Source organism: Chelonoidis abingdonii, chromosome 24 (genome assembly GCF_003597395.2).
Source record: "Chelonoidis abingdonii isolate Lonesome George chromosome 24, CheloAbing_2.0, whole genome shotgun sequence".
Lineage (NCBI taxonomy): Eukaryota > Metazoa > Chordata > Testudines > Testudinidae > Chelonoidis > Chelonoidis abingdonii.
This window is the reverse complement of record NC_133792.1, coordinates 1,441,626-1,462,508: the sequence shown is the minus strand read 5'-3', so window position 1 is coordinate 1,462,508 and position 20,883 is coordinate 1,441,626. Positions and strand designations below refer to the sequence as shown.

General features: G+C 45.4%; 1 protein-coding gene across 6 annotated transcripts in view; it reads right to left on the bottom strand.

Moving 5' to 3' along the window:
- The window catches only part of NSMF (NMDA receptor synaptonuclear signaling and neuronal migration factor), an 87,923-nt gene that overhangs the window by 46,578 nt on the left and 20,462 nt on the right, over positions 1-20,883 (bottom strand). For 4 of the 6 annotated variants that reach the window (XM_032797490.2, XM_032797512.2, XM_075060452.1 and 1 more), the window contains one exon: positions 6,846-7,325. The exons of 1 other annotated variant lie outside the window; for it this stretch is intronic. In XM_032797490.2, the coding sequence (XP_032653381.1) occupies positions 6,846-7,325 (480 nt within the window). The remainder of the gene's footprint in view (positions 1-6,845; positions 7,326-20,883) is intronic. One more of the 6 variants, XM_075060454.1, reaches the window with a different exon arrangement.

The window sequence follows — 20,883 nt, the reverse complement described above, 5'->3', positions numbered from 1 at the left end:
CTATTTCCATGCCAGCACAAATTATCTTTTACCTTCTGTAGTAATGTGAAAGAACAGCTGAGCTTGAAATACACGAGCCTCACCTGTATTGTGCCCTGTGCTAAAAGGGACAGATATGTTTGTGCACGTGTGTATGTATGTGCACATGTAACTGCCATGGACCGTCCTGTACCTGCTCCAATGTGTTTATATAATGGGTTACTTTAAAGGGAAACTATCAAAGGGAGAGAGATGCCTCTTGAGATAGGAAAACTGGGAAACAATGTCACCAGTTTTAGGCCATGTATATCTGGATTGTCCCCGCTTTAGAATTCAAATGGAACATCCAACAGGGAGACTGGAGGCACCTGAGACACCCCAGCACTCATTTGGTGCCTCTGTGTATAAACTATCCTGCACCAACCAATGGCTACTTTTTTCCCAGCTCCCTTTCTACAGGATATCAATCTCCACATCATTGCTAATGACTAAGAGCTTGCAACAAAATCATTACTGAGCATTGACTCTGCTTGTCCCAGAAGCACAAACAGGAAACCAATGCAAAATGGAGCACAGACCTTAAACAGTTTATATCTGTTTGTGATCTTTGAACCCACAGCCATCAGGTGGGGCTCTGAATTCCTGCCTATCCCAGAATTAGATGATGCACTCTCACTGAGTAGATGACTCAGGGACTGATAGTGTGATGGATTGTGATTATGCTATGGAGGCTTTCAGCTCTAAGTCATTGGTTCAGATTCAAACCAGGAAAATTATGGGCAACAGTCAATACCATCCGACAACAGCTCTGGGAAAAGCCTGGATGAAGGGAGCTGCTAGTCTCCATCTACTTCCCAGTAAACAGGTCCACATCACAAAACACATTAATTGCCTCCATTGCTCTCCATCCTCAGCAGAGAGTGTGAACAGGAGGATTGAGCTATACTCTCACTCCTGAAAGAAGTCAGGGTAGAGACGCAGTGGCATCCGGGAAGTGTCTGCTATGCTTGCTTGGTAATTAGAGAGCAGATTTCAGACTCCAGGGCTCATCTAGCAGGATAAACTTTAATTTATAAGCATGAAGTTCTCCCTCTCTTAAAGCAGGTCATAATCCACCCAATCAGAGTTGCAGTGTAAACAGAGTTGTAAATATCAATCTAACCAAAAAACAATAGAGGTGCAGTGCTTTTCCTGGAGTTTAATGACCCAGTTGCTATAAGCAGATGACCTAAATTGCAGCTGGTGGATCCACTTAGTCGGTAACCCCCATGAAATGACTAGAGCCAGTGCAGTTGTTGCTATTGTATGGTGAAAATTGGACGATGGTCATAGGCGCAGGGAATTATTTAGGAGTGATGTCCTCTGTATTGGCAATGATGTCCTCTGTATTAGCCAGCCAGATTGCCTGAAACATCTCAACATTTCTTTCAGTGGCTGTATCACATCAGCAACTGCACAAGAGACAAGAGCCTCTAACCCTCTGGAATGGGGGTCAGATACCAAGGGGATGAGACTGGTTTAGACTGAACTGTAGGCAGCTTTATATATATATTGCAGCTTTAATTCACACCATGAATCCCTACACTGCAGGGCAAGAGCAGCTCTAAAATTCAAGCCTTTGGGGAAACGAGGGAATATATTTCTTGCTTCTACTTGTTGCTAAGGGCACAGTTCCAATACCTTTTGCTCTTGCCATGTGTGAATGATTTGCTATGGAACATTTAATGTAATCTGTTGCATTTCCACGGTGCAGTCATGGGTTTGCCTTAGGCAGTAACATTACCATACAGGTGTGAAATTCTAGACGGCTAGGGCTACACCTACACTACAGCACCTGCAGCTGCGCCAGTGCAGCTTGTTGTGGAGATGCTCTTAAGTTGATGGGAGTGAGCTCTCCCATTGGCTCAATAACTTCTGCTTCCACGAGAGGTGGTAGTTTTGTCGCCAGGAGAAGCTCTCCCACTGACATAAGGCTATCTATGCCAGGCTTAGGTCAGTGTAATAAGCATTGCTCAGGGGTGTGGATTATTCACACCCCCGAGCGACATAAATTATACTGAATTAACCTTTAGTGTAGACAAGATCTGAAAAGGCTTTCAGGATGTGGTGCCAATATGTATAATGGGGTTTGATCATTGAAGGTTTTGGCAAGAGCATGATAAACTGTCAAATTAAGAATCAACCATCAAAAACTAGGGGTGTCAAATTTCCAGAAATTTTGAAGGTATGGGAAAAAAGTTTTTTTCCAGGGGAGTTCTGGAATATAATAGAAATTTTGGTTAAAAAAAAACAAAAACAAAACAAAAAACAAAAAACACACACAAAATATCTGCAGTAGTTACTTGCTTATCAAAACTAAACTTTATTTACTTCTTTAAGAATGAGAAATATATTATCTATAATTTAGTTAGAACATCAAAAGTTCTGTTTGGTGTACTTATGTAAGCAAAGTCTGAATGAGCTCTCCCCTGACATCTAGTGGTGAGCTGTGGAAAGGACTTTGGGAGCTGACCTTGTTTGCATGGCACACCCACCCTGCCTAGCATGACAGTACTGCTTGCCCAAATGGTCACTTTTGGCTGGTGTTGGATCCCCAGTCTCATTGTTATTGGGGCAGGAGTAACAAAGCATTGTTATCCTTGTGTGAATCAAGGGCAGCAGAACTGTACTTGGCATAGCACGATGGAGGCACTCACCCTCATATAAATGCAACTTGCGAGGCAGGAGACATGGGCCTCAAAGCCCAGTGAGTTGAGAGTGGGTGGGGACAGGTACTTGTGTCTGGTGGTGTGGGTGGCACTCTATAATAACTGAGCTAATTCAGACTCTATTGGGAATCCTGTTACATCCTGCAGAGCTGAAATCATTGATACCTAGGTCTAAGCATTAGACCTGCTTTGGGACAGTGTCTCTGATTCAAGAGACTGCCCAGTGTGCACCAGCAGTGAGGCTCTCCAGTAACAGCTGACATCACCGATAGCTGTGTTAAGTTGTGGGACCTGAAACCATCCAGGCGGCATAGCAAGTGTCTGGTAGGGTGGCCAGCAGAGAGGCGTGGAGATCAGTCAGCAAGGCGACCAGCGGAGAGGCGTGGTGATCATGCGGGCAGCCAGCAGAGACCCTAGCAGGGAGGTGTGGCGATTGGCCGGCAGGGCAGCCAGCGAAGAAGTGCAGTGTTCGACCAGCAGGGCAGCTGGCAGGAATGAGCGGAGCACTGATCGGCCAGCAGGGTGGTAGCGAAGAGAAGCAGCAAGTGCCTGGGCAGTGGATCAAGTAAAGTGTCTTCTTACCCCCCATACTTCCACCCAGGGCAGGAAGTGAACTCCGCAGATGCACCTCTGGGTCTGTACTGACCAAGGACAACAACTGTGAGCGGGGTGGAGAGAAGGGATGGGCATGTTAAAGGGACTTTTGGTTGCTGAACTTAAGAACCTGACGGAAAAGGACACTGCCCAACTTATTGGGGGTTGGTCTTTTGCTCATGATTTATGTTTATGAACCCTGTTTGTGGTGTTTTCCTAAATTAATGCCAGGTTAATTCCCTTCTTTTCTTAAAAATTATTTTCTACACTCAGACTCTGTGCTTGCAAGAGGGGAAGTATTGCCTCTTAGAGGCACCCAGAGGTGGTGTGTTACTGGGTGAGAGCTTGAGTTGGTTTTGTGTTGTATGGTTGAAGAGAAACCCCTAGATATTGAACCCAGCCCCTGTTACTGCCAATTCCAACAGGTAGAAGAGTTACACTTATTAAATAAGTAAGTAAAATTATTTAGTTTCTATTCGAATAATAATGACAAACATCTAGTATTAGGGATGGGGTTGCAGCTGCACACTAAGGTGAATAGGAAAAATACATAAAAAGTTGAAAATAGAAAGCCTCAATATTGTTGGAAACAAAAAGGAAGGTTATGTCCTTTGGGCTCAGAAAAATGTATGTAAATAGCACTGACCTGACATTATCATGCAGATACAGAAGAAATTCGTGCTTGTGGAGAAAAAGCCCAGAAAATTAACATTTATAATTTAGTTAAAGTACAATATTAAGGACCAAGAGTAAATGTGTATATATATCTCCAAACTTTATATTAGTAACACCAGATTCTTTAATAGTGCATTATCATATATGCCATATGTGTTGAAATTGTAGACATAACTAGCCCCCCGATGAACTAGTATAACATAATTTAAACAGTAGCTAATGTATTCTGGGAAATGCTAGCATAGCTCAAGTTTTTCCTTCTTTCCTTTCTCTTTCATTGGTCATTCCAAGAGAAAATATTCCAGGTAACAGTTTCTTTTCAATTTTTCCCAAGATTTCAATTTTTCCCATACCAGGCCACGGGGGGGGGGGAGGGGGAGCAGCAAAAAAAACAACAACAAAAAAAAACCACAAACCCACCACAACAAAACCAACCTTGAAAAAACCCTCTGTTTTTCCCCCAAAAAAGTTTCCAGTTTTTGCAGACCCTCACATCTCTATCAAAAACCTGTTACGAGGTGCATATGGAGCATGCTATGAATCGTATCACACGCACACAGGACAGCTGTTCGCTGTTTACACCAAGGCAGTGTTTGATGTGAACTTTCAGGCTGTGGGACAAGTCACGGGACCCCTCTCTGCAAAGAATGAGTAGATCTCTGAATTGCAGAATGAGACACAGATGAGCAAGCGACTGAGGTTTCTGCCTGCCATTGAGATGGCAGCACAAGAAGTGACAGAAGCCAACTGGCCTTCAATAAGCTCACATATAAGTGAGGAAAACTGGTGCAGATGTGAAGTTGAAGAAATGTGAAGTTGATGTTTTTGCTGAGGTTTAAGACCCAGGTCCTGCAAATCCCTTACACATGTGTGTAATCATTTCTCAGGTAAGCAGTGCTACTCACATGAGAAAACATTATTAATGTAAGGGTTTGCAGGATCAGGCCCAGTGCCACCCAGTTGGTTCTAGTTCTTCTGAGTAAACAGTCATTACTTTTCTTATTCTCAGAAGTAAAGTTTCAGAAAGGTAGAGGCCATTTGTCTGTTCAGCAGAGGACATTTCCCTTCACAAGGTTGCATAGCTGAAAATATATCCCTTAAAGTCTACAGAGGCAAAGTCTGCATGGAGAAGATCAGAATGGAGAATGGAATCTTCCAAGTACAGCATTTGTTTGGCTTTGGGGATTTTGTTTTGGGTTTTTTTTCCCCCCAACAAATGATGTTGATAACTGAATTTTACAACCTACCATTCTCAGGGCTTTGTCCCATTGTTTCGTATTGAGTCATCTGTAAGAGCGCTATTCCTGCAAAGTACATTCTTTAATATTCCAAAAAATGGTTTAAAACATAAATATACCAAGTTTAGAATGTTATTCCTTTACCTTCCTGGCTTACACTAGACCCAAATTATTAGCAGCATACTCCCCTTACTACCTACACAAAACCAAATCCCAAAGAGAATCTGGGCTCTCACTCTGATAAGACCAGCCACAGAAACTACATTCTTATTGCGCTCTCACACAACCCTTCTCTCTGTCATTACACACAAAACAATCCTTTACCAGAGCAGGCTCATGTGTAACAAAAATGAAGGAAAAAACTTCTCATTTTTTGTACTAAGGAAATCAAGATAATAAATTAAGGCCAACGTTTTCCAATGCGGGTTTTTAAGGTTAACCATAGATACCCATATGATAGACATCAAATAAAAGTGCCCTGGTTTGCACTGGCCATGGATATTACTGAGAGCTGTGGTGTTCAGCACCTTGGGAAATCCATGGATGTTTCTTTACAATAGCCTACCTATGAATTTTGGTGCCTAACTTCAGGCAGCCAGGTTTGAAAATGTGGTCCCTCGCCTAATCTTCATGACATTTTACATGCACACAGATAAGGGTATGATCCAGGGAAGTGCCATCATTTGAACTCCCTCGTATTTTCTTCTTGCAAACAAGACCCAAGCCCTCCTGTAGTTAATCTGACTCCTGTCTCTTAAAGTCTGTGCTGTTTGTAAAAAAAATAGTCAAGAAAACAACATGCGCACCTTTGCCACAGAGTCAGACATCTCCTTTCTTACTGGCATAGGCTAGATAAAGAGATAGACATACAAGTATTGCATTAAATGTAACACACACACACAGCATATGTATTGAGGTGTAAAATGTAATGAAAGCTTTAGATATTAAAGAAATCAAAGAATTTCTTAGCCCCAGATGAGGACATTATATATCATTTTGCCCAAAGATGCTCATGGTGTGAGTGTGAGCAGCAAATAGACCACTGGCGAGGGAAGAAGTACAATTTGATATCACTCTGTTGTGTCCATAGAAAGGCACTGTATGGTGTCATTCTGCAAGGGAGCACTGAACTGTGTCACTCCACCCACAATAGTGTTTCCAGGGAAGCAGTATATTACAGAGTGTCTGCCCAATGTAGCATCCATCAAAGACATTTTACAGCATCACCATGCAGAGTTTATGGGGTGGTGCAATAGGCTTCCTTATGGACACTCTGTGGCATTGACTAGTGCTGCTGCTGCCAGGCTGGGAGCTGAGCTAACAGCAGGACTCCCATTGGTCACATCAGGAGCATTTAAGGCTGGGTGCTATCCACTCTGAGGAGCTTGCTCCTGCTGCCAAACAGAAGATCCCAATAGTGCATCCTCCTGACTTATTCTATGCTCACTGTTTCGCCACCTCCCTCTGCCCAGTGCTGGCACCACATACTAGCAAAGCACTCAACAGGAAGCCCAAGGGATACTGGTTCAAGTTCTCTAGGCCAATAACTGTTCCCTGGAGATTCATTTCTGAAGCCGGGAGAGAGGTGCAGCCGTCCATATCAATAGGAACCATTGTACCCTTTGTGCACACAACATCCACACTCACTTACCAGACACTCGATCAATACTATACATCCTCTCCAGCTTTTTCCTGCGCCATCCTGTCTCGCTGGACTGGTGCTGCTCCAGGTCAAAGGAGTGCTGGGAGTGGGCTGCCAACCGAGCACAGGTTGGGCACTCCTTGGAGCCCTGCCGACTGCCTGCCCAGCCTTTGCAATGCCTGCTAATGTTGTGAGAGCTGCCAGCACTCTGCAGAGGCTGGCCATGGCGGCAGTCCTCTCGGCCAGTGCCTTTCATCACCACCAATTCCATACTCTCGTTCTCATGGTCCGACAGCATCGGCCTCTCACCAGAGATAGTATACACCCGTGCCTTCAGCCCCTCGCTCGGGATCTTCTCGGCCTGCTCCTCAGAGAAGTTCCTCTCAAACTTGCCAGCTGAGATGACGGACAGCCTGCGCTTGTTCTGAGCTGCCTGCTGCATCTCAGGGGAGTCTTCCTGTCCAATATAGGAGTCCGCTAACAGGTGATCTGAAACAGAGGGCACACTTGGTATTTATCGCTTAGACCCTTGGATTACCCCAGGCACTGACATAGTAGGTGCTATGGAGCTGTAGCCTGTGTTATCTGTGTAGACGGGGGAGAAAGAGAGGAGGGCAGATACACCTGTGAAACTAGGCACTAGAATGTGTACCCATTGCCCTCTTAAATCTCGACAATTGGTGCTGAAACAAGAGGCATTTCTTGCAGTTGTGCCTATTTTATTTCCTTGCAAACGTCCCAAACACAAGAAAGGTCTGGAAGCTGACAGCAGGGGAATGAACATCTTCACGGTCTTGAACTTGCAAATGCTTACTTCCTGGGGCAGTCCTTACTCAACTGAGCAGTCCTATCAACTTTAACAGAGCTGCGCACCTAAAAAGGGGCTACTTAGGTGAGGAAAGTTTGTAGATAGGGCCCTGACTTGTGGAACAAACACCAAAGGCATGCCTGCACCCAAACGCATGCCCAAACCTTTCAGCCTATTCCCAGAGAGCAGACCCCAGCAATGAGCATGGGAGAGGGAGGAGAGTTGAAAGGGCATTCTGAATAATGGCATGCAGACATGTACAGACCATCCAACTTGGCTCTGGTACTGCCACAATGCACATGGCTTCAGACTGTTCCCAGAAAGCAGGGATTGCCTGGGTCAGGTGAATGGACATGGGCATCCATATTGGCAGAGTATATGTCCTCTGGACTCTGGGAACAAGCTATTGGTCTGGGCATTCTTCTTGCACTGAATTTGTTTTCTGCATCTGTTATTTAAAAATAAATGGAAGGAGAGGGGGAAGCATCAGAGATTTCAGGCTGATTTTCTGTATGCACAACAAATCCAAAGAGGAATCAATCCCCAGCTGTGATGGGAACCCTTTAATAGGTGACTCCACCAGGAAGTAGTCATCACTGTTTGTAAACCATGTGTGCACTCCCTACAAAAGCTGCACTGAAAGGAAGAAGCAATGACTCCTTGCATGGAATAAATGTAGCCAGAACTGAAAGAGAGAGAAGTCCAGCATGTGGAGGGGAATTACAAATGTAAGCTCCTTTCAGAGCACAAGCAGTAAGTCAAATGCCAGGAAATCTCTGCATTATTCTTAGCACAGCCCCAACAGCTGTCTCCACCCATCTGCCGGCCCCTTTCTTTCTTTTCCAAGACAGCTGTTTAATCATTTTGTGGGGGTCTGGGGCAAAGGAGGTGCCTCCCCTGCCGATTACTTTTTAATGAGTCCCCTAGCAGCTTCCCAACTGAAGGAAGGGGACACGCAAGGAGATATTAACATCTAACATGGACAATAAAAAACAAACCCAAACCTTTGCTTCATTAGACTTTTAATAAAAATGTTTCCTCTAGCAGCTGAGCTGCGAGTAGAAAGAATCTAAGAGATTTCAGGATCCCGGCCAGCCCCGTAACTATCCTCCAGGGAGTGCAGGAGCTGGCCTGGATGAATGATGTAGCCTTAGGACAAAGACTGGCTGTGGTGCATCTGCAAATAATTCTGCTCCATTGAATCATCCACCCTATTTCCCCATCCCTACACTTGGCCCCACTTTCCTTTCCCCTCCATTTGGTCCCTCCATCTGATTGAGGGAGGTGCACGTGTGCCAGTGACACGGGAGGAGAATCCTTCCAAGCTGTGCCTATTCCCTGGCTCTCGGACTAGAGGCAAGTTTGGATCGTGCACATGCACTGAGGACTAATCCTATATGGTTTGTACCAAGGGCTGAACACTGAACCCAGCACTGTCCCCAACTAAGGTATCTGGTATTGAGCACACACTACATGACCCTCAGCTCCTTTCGCTGCTCCATGGGAACACAGCACAACAGAGGAAAATGTTTCTGGGGGGCCAAACTGGTCATCCTGCTCATGGCTATGGGTTGAAAAGATGTAAGGAACAGTTCAGGTCGAGACCCATCCAGTTCATTTCACTGGTGACTTAGTGAGGCCTCAGGGATAGTACAGTGTTCCTGCACCCAGAGGCAGCTGTGATCATCTTTTCCTTGCATTCACAGGGAATGCCTCTACCCTCTACTGCTACAGTCAGACATGCACCACGGATAACAGCAGTATTGTGAATAGGACCTCCATCACCAACAGCATGAACCCTTACTGCTCGAGTGACAGGAGTCACTCCATTAGCTGTAGCTTGTCACTCACAGCAGGCTCCTTTTTCCCTGGGTTCAGACAGGACTGGGAGACATGACATCCCACACTAAGCTGGTTTAGTACAAGCTCACAGACTCCACAGTGGCTTGTGTCACTCTTTACCCCTAAGAATGCAGCAAGACACCAGAGAAAGGAGCTCTTACACTGCAGCTTTCCATTTCTTCTCCAGCTCCACCTCCAGCAGTGATCCAGAGGCACCATGCCTTTGGCAAACCACCACCACTCTGGCTTCTATTCCACCCAGACTGTACAGCACTCGCAGCTTTTGAAAGGGCTACACACACCAGATCCTGTGTTAAAAGCTCAGACCAGTGCTAAGCATGTACCTCTCTGTGTTACACGTTAGTACCTGCACAACCACTACGAGATCCATCAGGGTGCACTCAGACTAGAGGAATCATGATACACAGCAAAAAACACAGACATATAGATACTTATGGCCCATCCAAAGGTTATCTGCATGGATTAAATATCACATAGATTAATTTCAGTTACAACACAGAATACGAAGTGTATAGTGCTCACTTTATATTTATTTTTGATTACACATTTGCACGGCAAAAAATTTCTCAATTCACCTCATCAAGTACTGTAGTGCAATCTCTATCACGAAAATTGAATTTACAAATGTAGAATTATGTACAAAAAACTGCATTCAAAATTAAAACAATGTAAAACTTTAGAGCCTACAAGTCCACTCAGTTCTACTTCTTGGTCAGCCAATCACTCAGACAAACAAGGTTGGTTACAATCTGCAGGAGATAATACTGCCTGCTTCTTGTTTACAATGTCACTTCAAAGTAAGAACAGGTGTTCACATGGCATGGTAGCCAGCGTTGCAAGATATTTATGTGCCAGATGCACTAAAGATTGTTATGTCCCGTCACGCTTCAACCACCATTCCAGACGACATGCTTCCATGCTGATGACGTGTTCTGCTTAATATTGATTCAAAGCACTGAGGACTGACGTACATTCATTTTCATTGTCTGAGTCAGATGCCACCAGTAGAAGGTTGATTTTCTTTTTTGGTGGTTTGGGTTCTGTATTTTCCGCATCAAAGTGCTGCTCTTTTAAGACTTCTAAAAGCATGCTCCACACCTCATCCCTCTCAGATTTTGGAAGGCACTTCAGATTCTTAAACCTTGGGTCGAGTGCTGTAGCTATCTTTAGAAATCTCAGATCAGTAGCTTCTTTGAGTTGTCTCAAATCTGCTGTGAAAGTGTTTTTAAAATGAACATGTGCTGGGTCATCATCTGAGAGGGCTAGAACATGAAATATACGCAAAATGTAGGTAAAACAGAGTAGGAGACTGTAAACTGGTTGGGACTCACCACCTGCAGCGCCTCCTGCTGGTGATTTCGGGAATTAGCTTGATTCCAGTGGAGCACCCCTCCTGGAGGTGTCCCGTCCATTGTTCTGCCCTCTGCTCTCCGCTGCTGTCGCTGGACCCGCGTTGCTTCCTGCTCAGCAGCGTCCTCTTCGAGGCCACTGCCCTCCGGCAGTGTCCTTTAGTCCATCTGGACCCCCTTCTGGGGAATCGATGATCAGCAGTCCGACATTCCAGCCACCATATGCAACCACACCCCCCAAAGTCTAATCCCTCTTGTCAGGGATCGGGCGTAGTCTATAACGGCCGCTCCCTATGGCTAATGGCTGGGTGTACTGCAAGGAGGAAGGGGGGGACCCAGGCCCACCTCTACTCTGGGTCCCAGCCCAGGGACCCTCTGGCATCAGCCTCGCTGTCCTCTTTCTTTCCCCTCCTCTGTCTGTTCCCCTGGGCCGCTTCCCCTACAGCCCCTTGCACCCGCTAGGTTCTTCCCTTCAGGGCCTGCAGCCTGGCGGCTACGAACTAGAGCCTTCTAGCCTCCCTGAGCCTGCCCAGCACTGCACTGTCCACGGTGCTAGTCTCCCCCTTGGAGACTGACCTTCCCCTGTGGAAGGCCTGGGACAGACTGACTGCTCCTGCTCTGGGCAGCCTTTATATACGTGTGAGCCTGGCCCTGATTGGTTCCCTCCAATCTGGGCCCTGATTGGCTCCCAGGCTGCCACAGCCCATCCTCCCAGGGAGTGGGGCAGTCCGCCCCACTACAGAGACATACAATTCTCCCCAAGGAGTACAGTCACAAATTTAATTGATGCATTATTTTTTTTTTAATAAGCATCTTCAGCATGGAAGCATGTCCTCTGGAATGGTGGCCAAAACATGAAGGGGCATACGGATGTTTAGCACGTCTGGTGCATAAATACCTTGCAACGCCAGCTACAAAAGTGCCATGCGAATGCCTGTTCTCACTTTCAGGTGACATTGTAAATAAGAAGCAGGTAGTAGTATCTCCTATCAGTGTAAACAAACTTGTTCGTCTTAGCAATTGGTAGAATTAGAAGTAGGACTGAGTGGACTTGTTGGCTCTTAAAAGTTTTACACTGTTTTGCTGAGTGCAGTTATGTAACCAAAAAAATCTGCATTTGTAATTTACACTTTCACAATAAAGATATTGCACTTCAGTACTTGTGTGAGGCAAATTAAAAAAATACTATTTCTTTATCATTTTTACAGTGCATATATTTGTAATCAAAAATAATAATATAAAGTGAGCACTGTGCTTACTTATAATTTAAATCAATATTGAAAATGTAGAAAAACATCCAAAAATATGTAATAAATTTCAATTGGTATTCTATTGTTATAACTGCGATTAATCACAATTAATTTTTTTGAGTTAACTGTGATTAATTGACAGCCCTAATCACATCCTTATGATATTAAATTAATTATATACACTTCATTGATAAGCCCACCCTGTGTGTCTGTCAGACAAGCCTGCATATTGGTGTTAATAGTGTGAATTTCTAAGCAGTCTCAGTTCTGATTTCAGAACTTCAGTTATTGACACTGCAGTCTGTCGGGTTACTCCAGATTTACACCAGTGTAAATGACAGCAGAACTATCCTGACAAATGATTAAACCTGTAAACTGAAATAATTGTGGAGTTAAAATTCTTGAGAAAATAATCCTAGTTCTAACTACTTAAAAAGTGTGATGGAATTTGTTAAAGTTGTAACTTGAGGAATGGATGGATTTTCCTATGTCTGTTCCATTTCCCTGCTTAAAAAGTGGTTTGACTTCTAAAGATCAAGGAGTTTTCACACAGAAATACTGTACATCTCTACAGGCCACCTCTATGTGCTGCCTCTCTCAACCAATTGGGTGGCTAATTATTTCTCTTCCTAGCCAAATGCTTAGCATCTTTCATAACTACATGTAGGAAAAACAATTTCATGTGCCAAGGGAATAGGAACAATCAATTAATTCTTTTTCAACTGAAAGTTTAAATCCACAAAGGAAAGTTAATAAAAATGTAAAAACTAGTTTTTTTTTCATGCATCCATCAATTACATGAAATCACCACCCTGCTCAGAAATGAATCCAGCTCATTACACGTATGCCAAGTCTGTGTGCTGGATCGTTGCTCCTGCTATGCATCAGTAGTCCTGTGGCTTTGTGTGCTCATTGGCCGTTTGAAGAGTCCATCTTGCAACTGCAGTCCTGTTACGTCTTCGCCTTCCGTTCCTGTGAGGAATGAGGTTCAGTTGCCAATGCAGATGAGCACTGTGGTGGCTTTGGCTTGGTTATGACAGAGTGCTGGGTTTATGGTTTGTTCCTCCAAGGGGAGCAAGTCCAGAGCTGATACAGGAGGCAAAGCTACTTCCCTCCAAAGCTGAATAAAACATTAGCTGTGGTGATGCTCACTGCAGGGAGCAGAGAAGCAGTAACTAGGAGCTTTTCTGGAACTGCTTTCTAAGAGTCACCTGACACAGATCTCTGTTAACACCCTCTTCCTGGTTACTGCTGCTCAGTTTCATTTCATCTCCACCTTGTTCTTGCCACTTCTACCACAACCAGCTGCTCCACCAACAGCTATGCCAGCCCCAGGGCAGGGACTCAGGAAACCTGGCATTGTGCCCTCCTCTCTCTCTCTAGGCAAATAGGAATGGTGCAAACTGATTTGTTAATCACTCCTGTTCTCCCTGCCGCCCCCCGCCCCCCCAATGAACACATGCCTATAGAACAGGGGTCGGCAACCTTTCAGACGTGCTGTGCGGAGTCTTCATTTATTTACTCTAATTTAAGGTTTCGCATGCTGGTAATACATTTTAACGTTTTTAGAAGGTCTCTTTCTATAAGCCTATAATATATAATTAAACTATTGTTGTATGTAAAGTAAATAAAGTTTTTAAAATGTTTAAGAAACTTCATTTAAAATTAAATTAAAATGCAAAGCCCCTGGACTGGTGGCCAGGACCCGGGCAGTGTGAGTGCCACTGAAAATCAGCTCGCATGCTGCCTTTGGCACCCATGCCATACGTTGCTACCCCTGCTATAGAATCTTATCTACTTAATTACATTGGAGCAGGAAAATTAGTGCTCCTAGAGTGGATTCCTTTTCATCCTGATTACTGCTCCCTTTGGATCACAGAATATCAGGGTTGGAAGAGACCTCTGGAGGTCATCTAGTCCAACCTCCTGCTCAAAGCAGGACTAATCCCCAACTAAATCATCCCAGCCAAGGCTTTGTCAAGCCTGACCTTAAAAACCTCTAAGGAAGGAGATTCTGCCACGTCCCTAGGTAACCTATTCCAGTGCTTCAGTGTGGCTGTCTGGTAACACTGACTGGTATGTAATGGCACGACACATGGAGTTTGAATCTCAGGGCCAGACCTCAGTTGCTGTTCATCAGCATTGCTCCACGGCACTTAGCAGAGAGATGCCAATTCACACCAGCTGAGGATCTAGCCTTCTGCCTCCACGTCTAGCCTGTGCTTGGCCGCTCCTGCAGAGATTGCTGACACCAGGTAGTGTCAGTTGGGGTGGGTTTTTTAATGGGGATACTTGTCTACTGGGAACAAGAGACCACGAGGCCTCAGACCAAAGAGCAGATGGTAACAGATGTTACTTAACTACCCACAGGAGCTGGATCTGAACAGGGCATCAAGAGGCTGAAGGTTCAATATCCCCTTATCAGCCCTGTGATCCATCCAGTCTCCCAGCCCACTAGCACTGGTTTATTCACTCCAATGCTTTCCTCAGAAGCTTGGATTTGACCCTTCTTTCCATACTGGTTTTGCTCATTCCTATCTGGCAAAGAGTGGTCTTTCTTTTTCCAATTTGCATGGAACACAGGCCCCCACAGCTGTCACATCACGAGCATCACTGATTAGACATTGCCAGTGACACCAGCATAATTCTTTGAATAACATTTGTTAACCCATTTGTGATCCCTTCACTGGATACAGAAACAGAACAAAAATACCTCTCTGTCACTGGGGACTTTCTTGGCATAAAATAATTTTAAAACACTGTAGGTCAAACTGAGTGCATTGTCTGACCCCATGACATGTTCTTTTAAATGCCCTTTTATTTGACAATGTCTCTGTAAGAGAGGAAAACAGCATTACCTTGCCCTTGCCTTCCTGCACTGTTGTACTGACCCAGGACCAGATTCTCAGCTGGCTGGCACCAATTTACATCAGCTGGGGATCTGGCCCCATATATCAGGCCAAGCTCTGTTCTGTATCAGCCCTCTGACTTCAGTGAGGCTGCACAGGTTGTATGTCAGAGCAGAATTTGGCCCACTGAGTGAGGACAGAAGGAGATAAAAAGGAGCAAATCTATTAGCAACCAAACTGAGGATGAAAGTGTCCTGGATCCAGAATCCCAAACCCAGCACTGGAGACAAAGAAGAGATGGGCATCTAGATAAACCCCATCGTCTTAGGGAGCAAGAGGAAATAAACTATCACCTCAGATTTCAGAAGATGTGAGTTTCCTTTTTTTGCAGTTACGTTTCTCTGGCTATTATTTTTCTCCAGCTATATTATAGCTTTGCCATTAAATGAAGGGCCAGCTATTGCTTCTGGGCCCTTAATGTGAGATGAGAAGGAATAACAGAGTTTGAGAACTTGGATTTGCAGCTTCTTTCAAAAATGCATCCATGTGGTTCATGTTAGGGGAAATGAATGTTCATGAGTTATGGAGATACAGGCTGTATCTGAAAGAATCAGGCAAAGTGATGGGGACTGGTCAGAACCAGGCAGAATGTGAGCTGAGCAAGTTTCCCTCAGAGAGCTCTGGGAACACTTTTCAGTCTTGCTTGATAAACAATGCCCCCTGCAATTCTAACCTTGAACTATTATACATCTCTGCTGATGCCCCTCAGTCCTGACCTGCAACACGTGTGGTCATCCTCTTCCAGGCTCCCATGAAGCTCTGCCAGTGCACCTCAGCCACAATGCAAAGCCCAAGGCTATTTCAATTCTGCTCCTCCCAACACTGCTAACTCATCTACATTAGGGATCAGCAACCTTTGGCACGTGGCCTGCCAGGGTAAGAACCCTAGGGGGCTGTGGTTCACCATCCCAGGCCAAAGGGGGCTGCGGGAAGTGGCGGCCAGCACATCCCTCGGCCTGCGCCGCTTCCCGCAGCTCCCATTGGCCAGTGGGAGCCGTGACTGGCCGAACCTGCAGACACGGCAAGTAAACAAACCAGCTTGGCCCGCCAGGGTGCTTACCCTGGCGAGCCACGTGCCAAAGGTTGCCGATCCCTGATCTACATCCTGACCGGCAACACCCTTGCTAGCCATGCCTGGGCCTCTGCTGAGTGAAGGCCAACAATGGCTTTGAGGAAATGTAAGGTCACCTGACAAAGGAAAGGTGGCTTCGCTTACTCTTGTGTACTGGAAGAGCTCTCAGTGGAGGAGACAGACAATGAACTGAAGCTGTTTCTGATAAGGTTGCCTGTGCACCCATAAACTTTCAGTCTGCCTGCCAATATTCATTGTAATAGAATAGCCTCCTGCACTAAGACAAAGACAAAACAATCTGGAGACAAGTCACTGCCACCTAACACAGGATTTCCACATTAGCACCAGAACCCATATTCCTCTTCCCACTACATGCTGACGGAGGTTGACGTGGACAGCTCTCCCCCTGGAGCCTTGGTGCATGAACTGTTGGAAAGAGCAGAGCTCTGGCAGTCTCCTAAACTGCTAAATGATCAAAGAAAAAGCTCACAAAGCCTCAGACCGAAGTTCTTCAAGCCCCACTGTGTGCTGCTGGTACTGACATAAGCACCTTCTCAGTACTGGTGTCCATTGTCTCACACTTGCATCCACTTTTCTTCAGTCGCAGGGGGTTCAGAGCACCATGAAGTTTGGTTGCTTTGACAAACCTCAAGTCTGCAAAACTGGACAGGAAACCTCAGTAGAAGAGGTTTTCTTCTGCGATTTCCAGTAGTCTGCTGCTGTTAAGCTACGAGGAGCTTGAAACAGCCTCTCACCTCATAATATTTCAGTGTTCTCACTTCAGCTAAAACCTAGTGCAAAAAATAAATAATTAAAGGAAAAGTGACCCAATGTTTTCTGACCCTTTAACAAAGAAAAAAAAGCGCTTAGTTCTCATTTCGGGTGATGACTCTCTTTGGTTTTTGTTGCATGCAAACCAGTTCAGCCAGCCCTACCTCATATACTAATGAAACTGAGTTTCAGACGAGGTCAGATTAGCAGCTCTGACCCTAATCCTTTCATCTTTGCAGCACCCGGCCTGTGTTGTATTTGATGGAACTTCTGTTAAACAAATGGGACAACAAAAGACTATAATAAGGGTGCTATTCACTCTGGAGGGGCCTGTTGCCCAGATGTGCCTGATGCTAACGACATAAGTCCATCTTCCCTTGCTTCAAGGGCCCTCTCCTTACACAAGCAGCTACCTGGGCCAGCTTCTTTATAAAGGTGGGAGACTGGAGAACTGGCTCCTTCACAGACACCATCCCAGCACTACTTACCTTCCTCCCAGAACTAACAACCCTCTGAATTCACCCGATGGAACAGAAAGAGAAGCTGTCTGACAGTGAGGCAGCGTGAAATGACCCAGAGCTCCTTCCTGCCCCCATCCCAGAGAAAGACCTCATGAAAAGCACTGCACTGTGGGGGATTGCTCAAATGCTTCCCCCCTAATTTCTATTTCTTTGACTGGGACATGCCCTGGGTTTGTTCTCTCTCACCCTCACATCAGATGACTGTAGGGAAGCCTGCAACAGGATCTCACAGAAGTCCAGTCCCTCAATGTCACAGGCAACTCTGCCATATAATCTCATTCAAAAAATTTTCAAGCTCCACCTTAAGGCTAGCTAGGTTGTTCCACCACTACCCATCTCCGGTCGGGAGGCTGTTCCAGATCTGACTCCTATGATGGTTAGAATCCTTCTCTTTCCCACCTAAAGTTATTAATAGCCAGTTTGTACCCACATGTTCTTGTGCCAACATCTCAACCTGGGACCTCCAACACTGCTGCTGTGTGCCTCAGGAAAAAGGGAGTTCTGGGAAGTCTAGAGGCTCTCGCCCCCGCCCCCACAGAATGGTAAGACTTGGAATGATTATTTCTTCACTACTTTGATGTGTGCAGCCTTTAAACTCTGCCTCGGTGCGTGACTGTTGGTTAATATATTCTTTTTCCTACTCTCTCTTGTGGATTATTACCCGAGAGAACAGCAATCTACTCTGCATTAACTCCACTCCAGGAACTCACAGGAAAAGCCTCCAACTGGTGTCAGTGAGCTCATGAGGGTCAGTGGGTTTTGAGGTTCAAAATGCTAGTACAGCCCACAAAATGTTGCTCATCTTGGAAGCCTTCCTGTACCAGGTACCTCCTGACTGATCATGATAATCAAGGGGTGAGGTGGAGACCGAAAGAGGAGGACAGGCTGACCAGAGAAAAAGAGAGAGAGAGAGACACACACACACACACACACAAATATTCTCAGCCACAAGACTCTATATTCTCAGCCACAAGGCTATGCATGAAGTTTACGTTAGGTAAGCCAGCATGGGCCCAACCTTTCCTCATAGCATCCAAGGACCACCAGAAAGATCTCTCAGTGGACCACAGGGACGCAGAACCTTCATCCTCTACCAATAACACATCATCTAACAGAACAGCTGGCCTATTCCAAAATGGCAACAATGGCAGAAAAATGGCTCATGTTCCCATGCCTACAACAAAGAAATGCAGCATGGCCAGTTATTCCCAATATTCCCTTAGCAATATGACAGCTAAGACAAGCTGTCCAACAGCAGAGAAGATCTGCCTGCTGCCTTCTAAACCGACCTGGAAAAATACCTTCACAGCAAGACACAAAGCAGGTAACACATACCTGGACTGCCAATCACCCAAAAGCTCACCCTCATGAAGCCACCAAGTCCCATGTTTAGTTAGCAGGGACCCACCTCCCTCAAAAAACCCTGTAGAACAAAAATGTTAAGTGGTAATAAACACTTTCCACTTCTCCAACAAAGATCGTTTTTGCTAACGTTCCACACTGCAGTGCTCTGCAGACTCCTGTCTGCCTATACCTAAGACTGGAGTTTAATTCCATAGAGAAGGAGGAGACTACCTACCATTCATAGCTTCAGTGACTGAGGGCTGGGCATCCAGCAACTGCAGAAGCATTGAAAAATACCACCCCAAGCAAAGCTTTCCAAATCAATCACAGCTCGCCAAACCATCCAGACAGTGGCAGCTGGCCCATCCTGCTCATCTACAATTGGTTTGCAATGATTTATTGCACCCCCAGCTCCCTGCCCTAGCACACACACAAATGCTCCAGACACATGCATGTGAACACATACACACTCCAAAGGCAAAAGCTACCTATGAAATACAATAGATTATCAGGTCACTGGTGCAACATGAAGCAACAGTTTGGAACTACCAAAGCCACAGGTTCAGCCACTTTCCCTCCCCAGCATCTGTCAGCACAAAACCAAAAGGGAATATCAGTGTCAAATCATGCGGTGTGGCACAGGTGGAATGAATTCAGAGGATGTCAGTGCTGCTGGCATCTCAATGGAGGAGCCTGTGTCTTGATGGGGAGTCTCTGGGGCTCCAGCTTTCTGCCTCAGAGTTGAAGGCTTAGCTGCACCTGGCAAAAGAAGAGGTGTTCCAGCTGGAAGACTCCTATCTGCTTGCCCTTCAGCATGCAGTCTGCACCATTGCCAACTTTTCCTCCTTCAGAAGAAGACGAACCTCTATCCCCAGTGCTTCTAGGGGAATGATGTTCCTGCTAATTAGAGAGCTGTAAGGCTTCTGTCACTGCTGTATCTGAGTGCCTCTAGCTCCCCTGGACTCTAGTGGGGAAAGACAGGACTGGTCTGATCCGGGATAGAGGGGGGTAAATTCCAGAGAGAACGCACGAGCGAGCACGAGAACACGTGTGCAGGGGCCAATTGGAGTGGATGTAAAGGTGAAACGTAGGAGGAAGGACAGTGGAGCAATTTAGACTGAAAAAGGGGGGCAATTAAAAAACAAGAGTCAGGAAGGCAGAACAGTGAAAATAGAGTGAGTTACAAGAGGAAAGAGGAAGAAATGGAAATTCAGGTGACACAATAAGTGAAAAATATATTTTGTATAGAAAAATCTAGAGCCAAAATATTGCAGTGAAATACACATTCATGTTTCCCATAGCTGTCAGGAACCCATGCTGTCCCTACCAGAGTTCCTGAAATATGTATGAAACCTAAATGCATATTTCAAATACTTCAAGTCCTGAAAATAAACTCCAGTTTAGCCATCATCTGATCCATTCTGTGATGTCACAACCATCCCCACAAAGTGATTGCTGTGTTACAGGCTCTGGCACTAAACAATAGGAGCAGGCTAGTGAGAAAGAAGCCAGTCTCTGATCAAACACAACAATCTCTGTAACCACAAACAAATCAACACACAATTCTAGTAATCAGCACTCATGAGAAAGGAAGCACAGACCAACTGCACAGCTATTTCAAGAAAATGGATCAAAGACGGCAAAATTTGTTAGAGTCTGCAAGCGCTCTTCAAAGAGCATGGACTGTTGGAGTGCATGCCTTAAGGCTGAGAAGAGAGCTGTGTCTGGAAAAACACATAGGCAGGAGAGCATTAGAAACTTTCTCTCCTGCAGAAAGAAGCTGCCGAACCCACCAGAGGGGAAACAAGTTTGCAGATGGCAAAAATCTATTCACCTCCAAAGCCAAGACATATCTCAGGCACTGCCAGCCAGGAGAATGAGTCCGGGTGCTCAGAAGAGTTCCTGTGCAGGGAGACTGGATGAAGGCCCCTCAACACACTGGGAAAAAAAAAATCTATAATTGATTTGGTTGGGATTTAAATAGGTAACAAGAAGGATCCTCCTACTTCTGTTAAGCAAGGGTTGAAAGAGATGCCTCAGCTCTCTCTCAATCTAGCACTGTGCTACTAAAACATCTGGCCAGCAGCATGTGCATGGCTGTGAGAGTCCCCCTGTCAAAGGGATACCCAGGTGGATTAGCACAATGGGTTCTGTGAAACA